The sequence below is a fragment of the Pan troglodytes genome, chromosome 13 (genome assembly GCF_028858775.2).
Source record: "Pan troglodytes isolate AG18354 chromosome 13, NHGRI_mPanTro3-v2.0_pri, whole genome shotgun sequence".
Classification (NCBI taxonomy): Eukaryota; Metazoa; Chordata; class Mammalia; order Primates; family Hominidae; genus Pan; species Pan troglodytes.
The window spans coordinates 110155263-110168745 of NC_072411.2; the positions used below are offsets into that span (position 1 = coordinate 110155263).

The 13483-nt window shown below is 42.2% G+C and overlaps 1 protein-coding gene across 7 annotated transcripts in view; it reads right to left on the reverse strand.

The window, feature by feature from the left end:
- Window positions 1-13483, reverse strand: part of PLEKHM3 (pleckstrin homology domain containing M3) — a 218883-nt gene that overhangs the window by 97941 nt on the left and 107459 nt on the right. For all 7 annotated transcript variants that reach the window (XR_010149857.1, XM_001140597.7, XM_016950390.4 and 4 more), the window contains exon 5: window positions 11081-11274. Coding sequence is in view for 6 of the 7 variants with exons in the window: in XM_001140597.7 (XP_001140597.2) it covers window positions 11081-11274 (194 nt within the window). In the remaining variant the exon portion in view is untranslated. The remainder of the gene's footprint in view (window positions 1-11080; window positions 11275-13483) is intronic.

The following is a 13483-nucleotide window of genomic DNA, read 5'->3' on the forward strand; positions in this document are numbered from 1 at the left end:
CATAACAAGGGAAGGAGGGGGAAGGCAGTCTTGTTAAATCAAGTGACATTGATGGGGACTGGTCTGAGAGCAGAGTAAGCTGCTAAATTTTGCTTGAAGGAAGGGGAAGCAATGGGAGTCTGTCAGGACAGACACACACACACACACGCACACACACATTTTTTTCTGGTATTCACCAGGACAGTTTTAATAAAAGTGGCAATCTTTATAATAGAAATTTCTCACCATTCGGTAAAACTGATATTTCAGTGGGAACTCCTGCTGGATATAATCATAATTTGAAATAAAATGTGACCCCAAAGATAGGAAGAGATGGCTTAGAAGGTAGAAGAATCACTTTGGGTATTCTCTTGAGGCTCTCAAGCCAAGCCATTAAATTGCTTCGGAATGGTCTAAGTCAAGGACTAAACCTGACAAACATGTAGGAGCAAATGCTCCCTGAGAACACAATTCTGTTCTAAGCAACCAGGGAAAGAGGCCTAATATTGCCTACTGCCCTTGACTAGTACTGGAGAGAGACGAGTTTTACATTTATACCGTAATGGGCTATGGATTTGCCAGGCACCCCAAGCCCCCAAATCACATTTTTGATGATTGAGAATGGGAAATACTGAAGCATCCACAGAAATTTCCCAGGAGTGGATTTCACTTCAGCACTCAGAAGAGAAAATATGACTTGAACTGGGATTTCTGAAAAGCTAGTCCAAACAGCTGGTGTCAGTCTGGTGATGTTTTTAGCAGTCCAGAGTAAAATGAGAAAAAAAAAATGTAGAATGATTTCTAAATCTACTTGATTTTAAAAAGCTGTTTGATTTCTAAAGCAGTTTGCCTATTTTTTTTTTTTTTTTTTTTTTTTTAGTATTACTATGTTCTTACGTGAAATGATGGTGAGAAATAGAGGGTAATGTTTTTATTTCTGTTTTGGCTAAAGATATTTACAAGGCAACCCTATAGTTAACTTCGTATTTTTGTTTTAAGTTTACAGGTCTGGGACATAGGAAGGTCTGGCAAATGCTGACCTGGAGTAAATGCATTTGCTAGCACTAACCCAATTGTCATGCCTGGTTCTCCACGGCTGATCAAGCTTGCCAACGAGCACAGGAGTGCCCGTCTCAGCAATCCGCCTCCCTGTTCAAGGGACACCACTGTCTGCCACCTCCCTGCCTTCCTTTACACTCTCAGAGTGTAGCATCTTAGAGTCATAGTTCCATTCCTTCCCTCCCTCCCTCCTTCCCTCCCTTCCTTCCTACTTTTTTTGATGTTGTCTCGCTCTGCTGCCAGGCTGGAGTGCAGTGGCACTATCTTGGCTCGCTGCAAGTTCCGCCTCCTGGGTTCAAGTGATTCTCCTGCCTCAGCCTCCTGAGTAGCTGGGACTACAGGTGCATGCCACCACACCCAGCTAATTTTTGTATTTTTAGCAGAGACGGGGTTTCACCATGTTGGCCAGGATGTTCTCAATCTCTTGACCTCGCAATCTGCCTGCCTCAGCCTCCCAAAGTGCTGGGATTACAGGCGTGAGCCACTGCACCCGGCCTCTCTTCTTTTAAAAAAATTATTATTAAATATTTTTAATGGACATATAATGATATGTATTGATAGAGTACAATGTACTATTTCAGTACATTATACAATGTATAATAATCAAATCAGGGTAATTACCACAACTATCATCTCAAACATTTATCATTTCTTTATGGTGGGAACATTCAAAATGCACTTTTCTAGCTATCTGAAAATATACAACAAATTATTATTAACTATATTCACCCTACAGTGCTATAGAATGCCAGAACCTATTTCTCTAACTGTAATTTGTATTTGTTAACCCAACCTCTCCCTAACCCTCTCATCCCTCTACCCTTCCCCACCTCTAGTGACCATTGTTCTACTCTCTACTTCTATGTGATCCACTTTTTCAGTTCCTGCATATGAGTGAGAACATGGAGTATTTGTCTCTCTGTGCTTGGCTTATTTCACTTAACATAACATTGTCTAGGCTCATCCATATTGCTGTGAATGACAGGATTTCACTCTTTTTTACGGCTGAATGGTACTTCATTGGGTATATTTACCACATTTTCTTTGTCCATTTGATGGACACTTCCACAGTGACTAGTGGGACCTCCATAAATAGGTGGAGCAGATATCCATTTGACATAACGATTTCCTTTCTTTTGGCTATACACCCAGTAGTAGGATTGCTGGATCATATGGTAGCTCTATTTTTAGTTTTTTGAGGAAGCTCCATGCTGTTTTCCATAGAGTCTGTACTAATTTACATTCCCACCAACAGTTTATAAGAGTTCTCTTTTCTCCACATCCTTGCTGGTGGTTGTTATTTTCTATCTTTTTGATAATAGCCATTCTAACTGGGGTGAGATGACATCTCCTTGTGGTTTTGATTTGCATTTCCCTGATGTTTAGTGATGCTTTCTCTTCTTTCTAAATACCATCTGCCCTACCTATCTAAAAGGGCTGCTGTAAAGAACAAATAATATATTTAAGGGGAAGTACTTTGTGACTAATGAAATCATAATTATTTTTATATACAGTAAACTATTCTACACATAATTACTATTATTAACAAGCTTTTATTGCACCACTAGCATGTGTGGTCTTCTATTTTAGGTTTTGAGGACAATCATGGCCTTTAAGGGCCTTCTGATCTAGCCAGCAAGAGAGGATATATACATAAGGAGATGAAAACCATCCAAGCCCTGGCCGGGCGCGGTGGCTCATGCCTGTAATCCCAGCACTTTGGGAGGCCGAGGCGGGCGGATCACCAGGTCAGGAGATCGAGACCATCCTGGCTAACATGGTGAAAACCTGTCTCTATTAAAAATACAAAAAATTAGCTGGGCGTGGTGGCGGGCGCCTGGAGTCCCAGTTACTCGGGAGGCTGAGGCAGGAGAATGGTGTGAACCCGGGAGGCAGAACTCGCAGTGAGCGGAGATCGTGCCACTGCACTCCAGCCTGGGCAACAGAGAGAGACTCCGTCTCAAAAAAAAAGAGAAGACCATCCAAGCCCTTAAGTTCCAGATGATCACTGCTGGAAGAAACCAGAGAAGGGATCAGCTACTGAGGACAGGTGGGAAGAGGCAGCACTTGAGTTGGCTTTAAAGTAAGAGAAGCCAAGTCAAGTCGAGTCAAGAGGACTGGGAGGCAGCTGGTGTCAAGGAAATGAGTATGTCATTTTGGCTGGGCTGGGGTGGCTGTGGTCCATCAGGAACACAGTGGAAGATTCTGGCTCGTGGTGTGGTCTACACAGGAACCATGTGGAAGTTAAAGTTGTGCATGTAGGTCAGGGTCAGATGACAGAGAACCTTGAAAACCCATCCAAGGGTGTTGCGTTATCCTGTAGGTAGCCGAACTACTCACTGTCTAATAAGACCATTTTACAGTAGTACATATGTTAGAGGGACTGAGGAGGGGTGCCATGGGGAGGTAGGATCCCCAGCTAGAAAAGTATTAAAATGAAAAAAAAGAAAATTATTAAAATAGCTAGGTGCGGTGGCTCATGCCTGTAATCCCAGTACTTTGGGAGGCGGAGGCAGGAGGATCACCTGAGGTCGGGAGTTCAAGACCAGCCTGACAAACATGGAGAAACCCCGTCTCTACAAAAAACACAAAATTAGCTGGGCATGGTGGCACATGCCTGTAACCCCAGCTACTCGGGAGGCTGAGGCAGGAGGATCGCTTGAACCAGGGAGGTGGAGGTTGCGGTGAGCTGAGATGGCACCATTGCACTCCAGCCTGGGTGACAAGAGTGAAACTCTGTCTCACACACACACACGCTCATAAAAGAAAAGAAAATTATTGAAATAAGGTGATGAGAGTAGAGACAAGGGGGATGGCAATGGGAATGAAAAATAAGGGAAGAATTTGGTTCTTAGAGAACCTTAAAGCAAAACTTTTGGACTATGTCAAGGTTCAAACTAGGGGAAAATAAGGGAATAATGTCATGGTTAACTGAAACATACCTGACCACATGGATATATATACATACATATACATACATACACACGCACGCACACACACACGCGCGCGCACACACACACACACACACACATATATATATATATTTTTTTTTCTGAGGTGGAGTCTTGCTCTGCCTCCCAGGCTGGAGTGCAGTGGCGCAGTCTGAGCTCATTGCAACCTCCGCCTCCCAGGTTCGAGCGATTCTGCCTCAGCCTCCCGAGTAGCTGGGACTACAGGTGCATGCCACGACGCCCTGCTAATTTTTGTATTTTTAGTAAAGACAGGTTTCACCATGTTGGCGAGGCTGGTCTTGAACTCCTGGCCTCAGGTGATCTGCCCACCTCGGCCTCCCAAAGTGCTGGGATTACAAGTGTGAGCTGCTGCGCCTGGCCCACATGGATATATTTTTCAGGGAAAAAATAATTTCAATCTGAAGTGGGGATGTCCAGTACGCAGCTGGACATAACAAACTAGTGAGTGATCTCCTCAAGGAAGAGTGCTGGGCCAAACGTTGTCACCTTATAGTCAGTGTCGATTTACAGAGGGACCATAACTCTCTCCCTGCAGATGACAACAAAGTGCCCTGATAAGGCCAGGTGTGGCAGCTCATGCCTGTAATCCCAGCACTTGGGGACGCCGAGGCAGGTGGATCACTTGAGGTCAGGAGTTCAAGACCAGCCTGGCCAACATGGTGAAACCTGTCTCTACTAAAAATACAAAAATTAGCCAGGTGTGGTGGCACATGCCTGTAATTCCTAGCTACTCAGGAGGCTGAGGCAGGAGAATCGCTTGAACCTGGGAGGTGGAGGTTGCAGTGAGCTGAGATCGCGCCACTGCACTCCAACCTGGGTGACAGAGAGAGACTCTGTCTCAAAAACAAAACAAAACAAACAAACAAAACAACAACAACAACAAAACCAAGTGCCCTGAGAAAGGGGCACCTTCTGCTAGCTCACATAAAGTCGCCCCATTGGCTCCTGTGAAGGCTGGAGGATTATGCAGAAGGGCAGCCGAGGTGTTGGGTATTCCTAGCATTAGGGAGCTGGAGGATGTGGAGGCATTGAGGGCAAGGAGAAGGGGGAGACTCGGACAGGACAGAGTGCAGAGAAGGACAGGGAGAAGGAGGTCTAGGAGAAATGGTGACCAACAATGCCCAGGAGGCCAAAGAAACAAGGGCCTCAGGAAGTCAAGGTGTCAGAGAAGAGTGCAATCCACAGCCAGCCTGCAAGGGGCCACGTCAGAAGTGAGTGGGCAAAAGGGAAATGGAGACAGTTCTGAGTGCTTAAGATGGGATCTTAGGTGGTAGTATGAACAGGGTTGTTTTTTTGTTTTTTTGTTTTTTTTTTTTAGTGAGAGGGCAGGTAAAAAAATTAGAGAGTATGACATTAATTAAATATGCTAGAAGCAGGGAGGGAGGATTAAGGGGCATGGTCCCTGAGGGATCCGGGTAGATCGCTACTGATGGGCCAGAGTCCGCATCTCATAACTTCTACTGATCCTGTGTGCTCTGCACAGAAAGGTGTGGCAATTCCCTGAATCCCAGGCTCTTGGATGCCTCCAGGCTCATCTTCCTTTTGCCTCTTCTCCCCTGTTCACCTCCTGGCTCCTCCTGAATTATGATCTGCTTAAAATAAAAGTTATAGCAGCTAATATTTCCTGAGAGCTTGCTCTGTTCTGGGCATTAAATCCCTGAATCCTCGCACCTTCCTTATGAGGTGGTATTGTCTCCGGGTGAGAAAACTGGCTCTGAAAGCTAACAGAGACAGAAATGAGCTCTGAGCTCAGGCCGTCCAACTTAACGCAGAGTTTATAATAAACCACCTCCATTTGTGTCCTCACTTTTTTCTTTTTTCTCAGTTTGCCCCACCTGGGCTTGGTAACCCAGCTCTAATCTTCAGCTTTGTGGTGAGGCTGCTGCTCCAGGTAATGGTCCCTCCCTCAAATCACTGTACCGCAACTGCCTGAGGGGCGCATTGTAATGGCCTAGCCCAAGCCTTAGGACACCCCAACACATCTTCTGAGGAACTTTGAAGTCGACCTGGTGTTATTTCCTCTAGTTCTACAAGCCTCTTCATGTCTGTCTTTTGAGAGAACCACATCTAGACATTCGGCATCCTTTGAGATGAACTTCCTGACCAAGTTACGGATCTAGTATCTGAGACATCGACAAACTCTGTTCTTAATATTTAATTACATGGCCTTGGGGTTAAAACCTCGAATGCCTAGGCCCAGGGAACCACCATAAACGAATTAAATGGGCTGGAGATGAGAAAAACAGGGCAGCAATGTGTTATATGCCAAGTGGCACTGGGTTTGGGGAGACAAACTAGAGCAGAAGAAGTTACGGCAAAGTGGCAAGTCAAGTGTCTAAAGCTGATCTCTGCTACACAGAATGAGGGAAGTTCTGTGTAATCAGAACTCATTTCCCAAGAGAAACCAGAAAGCTTCACTTTGTGTGTGCATGAAAACTCCTGATTTTTTTAAAGTTGGCAACTATTTCACAATTTCAAAACTTTGTGGGGCCATCCCTGTGAGGCCAAACAAAACATGTCTGCTGGCCAAATCTGGCCTTGAGGTGACACATTCTACCGTGCCTGTGTGTGACACATCCTGCTGTTCCTGTGTTCAGCAAGAGCTGAGGCTCTTCCTAGCAGTTCTTAACGTCCCTCCCAGAAATTTCCCTAACAGCTGCTGATCCGGATGTGTCCTGACATTGCCATGTATGCCCAGATTTTCCACAGAGTTCTTCATGCACCTTCATGTGTGGACACTGTAAATAATTCTTCTCATGAAAAGTTAACTAGACCTTGAACTAATTCAGCAGGACCGCCATCTGGGAGTCCTCAGAAACAGTGAATTGTCAGCACTGTAAACATTTTAAGCTTCGGGGAGGACACTGACTTTTTCTAAACTAATCACCCCTGCCAGTCAAGATGTGCAGTGTGGGTTCAAGAACAAGGCGTTCATTTAACAACAATAACAAAAACAGTGAGGATGAATACCGGACAGCCATCATAATGAAAGGCCTAAAAGCAAACTATGACTTCCCTAATAAGGCGACGGCCAAAGCTGGCTCCCTGGCGGTCGAGCGCCAATACAATTAATCAGTCTGTTTTCAGTTTTCTCACGACAGCAATATTAACAGTTTGCTTTATTCTGTTTATACGGTGCTGACAGGTCTTCGGCATGTTGGGCCTACTTGCTGGAGATTAATGGCCACTCTCATATTGAGGTAAAAAGCAGGCAGGAAGAGAATGCCTTTTACGACTAGATAAGAACTGGATTCTCTTGCTTTTTTTGTTCCCCATCAACTCCTCCCTCTTTCAGTTTCTATCAGGGATATATGAGATTAGTTAAGTCCAGCAAGTTCACCTCACTGTTTAAACTCCCCCACTTTAGATGTCGTATCCTCAGGTAAAACAAAGGGAGCCTTAAATATTGATTTTGGATAAACTCATTACATATAAAGGTATTGGTGACTAACTTTGTTTTTAAGAAGTCAGATTCAGCCTGGGCAACATGGTGAAAGCCCGTCTCTACTAAAAATACAAAAATAAGCCAGGTGTGGTGGCATAGGCCTGTAATCCCAGCCACTCAGGAGGCTGAGGCAGGAGAATCGCTTGAACCCAGGAGGCAGAGGCTGCAGTGAGCCGAGATCATGCCACTGCACTCCAGCCTGGGCGATAGAGTGAGACTCTGTCTCAAAAAAAAAAAAAAAAAAAAAGTGTGGCTGGCTGGGTGTGGTGGCTCACACCTATAATCCCAGCACTTTGGGAGGCTGAGGCAGGCGGATCACCTGAGGTCAGGAGTTCGAGACCAGCCTGGCCAACATGGTAAAACCCTGTCTCTACTAAAAATATAAAAATTAGCCAGGCGTGGTGGCACATGCCTGTAATCCCAGCTACCCAGGAGGCTGAGGCAGGAGAATTGCTGGAACCTGGGAGGCAGAGGTTGCAGTGAGCCAAGATCGTGCCACTGCACTCCAGCCTGGGTGACAGAGCAAAACTCCGTCTCAAAAAAAAAAGAAAGTGTGGCCTGGCTGCAGGAAGTATGGACACCCCAGCGAAACTCTTGGAGATTATTTCACTAAATAGTCGTATTTCAGAATAAATCATCCCTGGTTGTTTAGTGGCTAGAAAAACAATTTTTTAAAATTACATTTTTATTAAATTTTTTAATAAAAAAGATTTAAAAAAAATTCAAGACCATCCCCCCTCAACTTACCCCTTCCCTCAAAAGCCGTAAAAGTACTATTTGCTACTAGCACACTTTTCTCTGCCTCAGGTTTGAGAGAAATGGTAACCCTAAACAATATTTTAACAACATGTAAGTATAGGAAATCTAAAATAACAATTTAAAATAAAGCAGTGCTTCCTCAGTTTCTGTAGGAATCAATGTCTCATTGTTGGCTTGTAGGCAGACTGCTCCACCCATTTTATGAAACAGTCACATGGAGAAGCAAGCACTGTATAAGCAGAAACTACAGGCCTGGGCCCAGCTAGCTTTCCATCCACTCTCCCTTGCTCACTCCTTTCTTGACATAGCAGCAGGAAAAGAGGATTAATTCTAGTAGAGAAAATAACAGGTGGTGGCTTTTAAGTGGAATATTTTATCAAATATTTTTAAAGCCAGATATAAGAACAGTCTAGGATAAGAAAGTGATATTAATAACAATAATAGTATTTACTGTATGCTTACTATGTCCAAGCACTGTTTTAAGCACTTCAGTTGTGTGAACTCATTTAATTCCCACAAGGGAATGCCTTGAGAGCAAAGCAGTAATTTTTGCCTGAAGGGCAGGGTATTTGAGAGTAGAACAATATACTGGGTTAGACTTGGGCAGATCTTGAATTCTATACTTCTATTTTAAATAATTTATCTAATGCAAAGGTTGGATTGAAGAGGGAAGAAATGTTAGGCTAGTTAGAAGGACACTGCAATAGCCTTGAGATTCTCAACCAGGGTAGTGTATTAGAAGTAAAAAGGAGAGGAAAGATTTGAGAGTTATCTCAGAAACAGAACCATCTAAATTTTTTGGACTGATTTGACTGCTCTTTCACTCATTTGCTTATTCACTCAACAACTATTTTTGAGTGTTTTGGATGGGTCAGACATTACGCTAAGTGAAAAATAGGAAGGTAAGAAAAAGAAGACTCTGAAGATGATTCCCTCCCCAAAATTGGGCTACTAGCTATTACTCAGTGGTCTGAAGTGACACTTAATATACATCCATTCCTCCTTCCATCTATCCATTCAGTACTTACTGAACACCTACCTTGTGCCAGGCATTGCATTATATAATGGTTATGAACAAGTCCAGGAAAGAAAAATATAGGGAAAAGGGAAAATGAAGGGGAAAAATGCTGTCTTCATTCTCATAGCTTTGGGAGTGCCTTGTTTCTAGAACTCCCATTTCTTTCCTGGTGGTCTGGCCATAAGGCACAGTACATGGTGGTAAACCACCAGACTGCTGGAATTGAGTAGAGATTCTTAGTCATCCATATGAGGAGAGGACCTTCCATTTAACTTCTAAATGTGTGCCCTGATTTGGCATATTTTAAGCAGAGCAAAACATTATACCATAAAGGTATCTAACATGATTCCTATGTAGAGATTTTAATATTGTCTAGAAATACAGGCACAAGAAAAATAAGCTCTGAGCAAAGCCAAAAGGTACTGAAAATAATAGAACATATTTTGAACTTTAAAAATCTTGTATCTGGTTTAGTTGGTAAATTAGTTTGAGACATATAATTCTATTGCCTTCCAAGGAAAGCCCTGATCTTTTAAAATTAAGATCTGCCTAGACTTTATAAGAATAAATCCTGACCACTTTCTGTGCTTTCTGAAAAACAACTAGGTAATAGAATGACTACCACTGAGAAGTATTTTGCTTTATGGCAGCTGTCTTTCCATTATTATTTTATGAGAGCTTGTCTAGATATTATATATCCTTTACTATCTACATTTAGTTCTTTTTAGATGCCCGGGGTTATGTCAGTTTCTTTGGATCTAATTGGATCTCAAAACTCCATCACTTCAATACTTTCCAAAAGTTCTTAGGCAGGTAGGCTTACCTCCAAAAACATTTAACATGACTAATGCATGCTGCTGGTCATTTCTATTAAAACAAAAAAATTAAAAGGTATTTTTAGAGACTTATGAACGCCATCAACAATTATTTCAAGTATAAGCTAGTTTGTATATGCCAAGGGTGAGACTTTAAATGCCTATAAAATCTGTCTGTAAAAAAGGAATTTTATGAGAGCAGGCACATTTTACTTTCAACTTTAAGGATCTGAGCCTGCTTTGGACTTGGTGTTCTATGAACTATGAGCTAACTAAGTTAAGGGAAAGCAGCCTGCACCCACGGTAAGATGAAAAGGCAGAATCCTGGGCCTGTGCATTTTAATTATAGCTCTACTGCCTGCATCATTGACCAAGTTTGGGTATTTGTTTCTGTACAGAAAATAAGATTTGAGGCCCACACAGTGGCTCACACCTGTAATCCCAACACTTTGGGAGGCTGAGGCAGGAGGATCACTTGAGTCCAGGATTTTAAGACCAGCCTGGGCAACAGAATGAGTCTCTGTCTCTATTCTTTAAAAATAAAAATAAAAAAAAAAATATATAAAATAAAATAAAATTTGAATAACCATTTACTTATTTCCCATTGAAAATGCTTTTTAGTTATGAACTATTTTAAACATGCTTATTTTTTGCTGATGAGAAACAGGAATTGAAATTGGGAAAAGTATAAAATACTACATAAGTGACCAATATAGATATTTCCATGATTATTATCTCAAATTAACATATTGGTAAGAGAAGGCTTCACCGTCCTGGGCACTCGATCCATGGGTGAAAGCCTTCAGTAACGGTGAATGTTATTTTCATTTTGCTTGGCTTAACCAAATGGGGACCTTGGAGTAAAAAAAGTAAAAAGATGAGCCCAGAGAGAGGCTGGCAGTGGAGAGGCGGAGGGCGAGCCACAAAATTAGAGGCGGTCCGTGCTGGAAAGGCCCTTTGGAGATAATCTCACCACTCTCTGTGGGCGGGAAAGAAAAACAAACGGGAGCCGTCTGAGATTTATGACTCTTACCTGCGGCGGAGATCCTCTGCCACCGCTGCCCGGCAGCTGAACAAATAGGCTCGGAGCGATTTCAGCCGCTGCCGCAGCCGCAGCACGGCGGCCAGCGGCTCTGCGTGGTGGTACAGCATGGCGTTCTCCTGCTGGATGTCGATGAGCGGCTCCTCGTACACGTACTCCAGAAACTCCTTGGCCTGCTTCGACACCTACAAAACAAGCGTCGTCAGTCAGTCCTGGAGAAGCACCTGGCTCTCCACACCTGCTCAAACTAGGAACCATAGCTGAAATATCAAAGGAACACGATTATTTTCTCAATACAGACAAATGAAAAAGTCTGTAGTTGAATTAAATGTAAATTTTGACTTCTCTGTCTTCCAGACATTCAACCGTAAGCTAGGAAGGAATTTATTAATTCTGTATCTTGACTGCAGTGGTGATTATAGGAACCTACACATGTGACAGAACGGCACAGTATGGTGCCGTTATACTGACCTATTATACCAATGTCAACTTGCTGTTTTTGTTTTTGATATTGGACCTTAGTTGCCTAAGATGTAGCCAAGGGAGGAAACTGTGAAAGGTACACAGAACCTCTCTGAATTGTCTATGCAATTTCCTGTGAATCCACAATTATTTCAAAATAAAAAGGAATTAATTAAGAAGACTGTCTTAACACAAATGCTGATTTTTAAAAATGACATAAATTTATATGTGCATATATATGTATGAATATTCCATAACACTTTTGAAATGTAGCCACTTAAAAAATAGGTAAATCAAGGCCGGGTGTGGTGGCTCATGCCTGTAATCACAGCACTTTGGGAGGCTGAGGCGGGCAGATCACTTGAGGTCAGGAATTTGAGACCAGCCTGGCCGACATGGCGAAACCCCGTCTCTACTAAAAATACAGAAATTAGCCAGGCGTGGTGGCACATGCCTGTAATCCCAGCTACTTGGGAGGTTAAGGTGGGAGAATTGCTTGAACTCAGAAGGCGGGGGTTGCAGTGTGCCCAGATCATGCCACTGCACTCCAGCCTGGGCAACAGAGCGAGACTCCATCTAACAAACAAACAAACAAATAAAAAGAGTAAATCATGTACATATTACAACATTCAAAAAGGATAAAAGGATATTATTTGCAGAATAATCTGACTGACTAGCAAACAAGCTCAAATATACTGCTTCAGTGACCAGAAAGGAGTTGCTCTTATTACAACTTTGAACTTCAGCTAACTCCAGCCAATATATCCATCCAATTCTGTATTCACCTCGAGTGGTAATCCACGGTAATCCACAAGACTATGAAAGTTCATTTTATAATGTCATTGTCATCAGTAGAAATAAATAGTACATGGAAACACAATGTCTCAGAGATACAGAGGGAGTGGCTTAAATAATGCATAACATGAGGGTAATTTTTCAGAATCTCTACCAATCACTGACAGTGAGATGTAGATTGGCTACTAATACATAGAAAGTTGGCTCAGTTTCTACTTATGGAAGATAAAACCTCTCTAAAAACTTTCCATTAAAATCTCTCTAGGAGCAAGGTTAGAATTCAACATTAAAATAAACAAAAAACTTTGCTTATTAAAAAGAAAATAAAAAATCTATGTTTTATATGGTAGGCTAGAAGTATATTAATAAAGATATATAGGATACAGTTCCTTCCCTCAAGTGGCTCACTGTGTAGTATGACACAAATATTTAAAACAAAACCACATGTAACATGCAGCATGTACCCTGTCATCTGCTACAAAAGAGGTATGGATGGGGCCCACTGGTAGCTTAGAGGAAGGAGAAATCAACTCTCCTGGTGGGGGAGAGGGTTGGCAAAGCAGGTGGCACTTGGATCTGGGTGTAGAAGATAAACAGAAATTCACTTGGTGAACAAATGCGGGACAGAATAGAGTACAACAGGCAGAAACAAACATAAAAACCCCTCTGTATGTATATGTCATAATTAAATGTATGGCTATTATATGTTGATTATAAATTTCTCATACATAAACATAAAATTCAATATGATCATTTTCTTATATTACAAAGCTTATACCAAAGTTTATGTTCTTTATAGGAATGCAAAAAAATACATCATTTAAAAAATAAACTTCTAATTTTTTTCCTTATAAGCAATTATTTTTGAGGTACCTGTTGTGTTGTGTGATCCTATAGCATCCTGCAGAGTTAGAGTTACAGAATTAGAGAAGTTTACAGTCTCTGAAAATCACAAAGAGGCACCTACAATTAGCCAAAATCTTCAACTATCTAACCAGATTGGAAATAACAGTTATTCCTCACTTTTATTTTTGAGGCATATATTAATAGACACAGGTACATGCCAGATACTGTAGCAGGCATTAGGCATTCAGTGGAGAATAAAACAAACATGGCCCTGTCTTTAGGTATAATAGC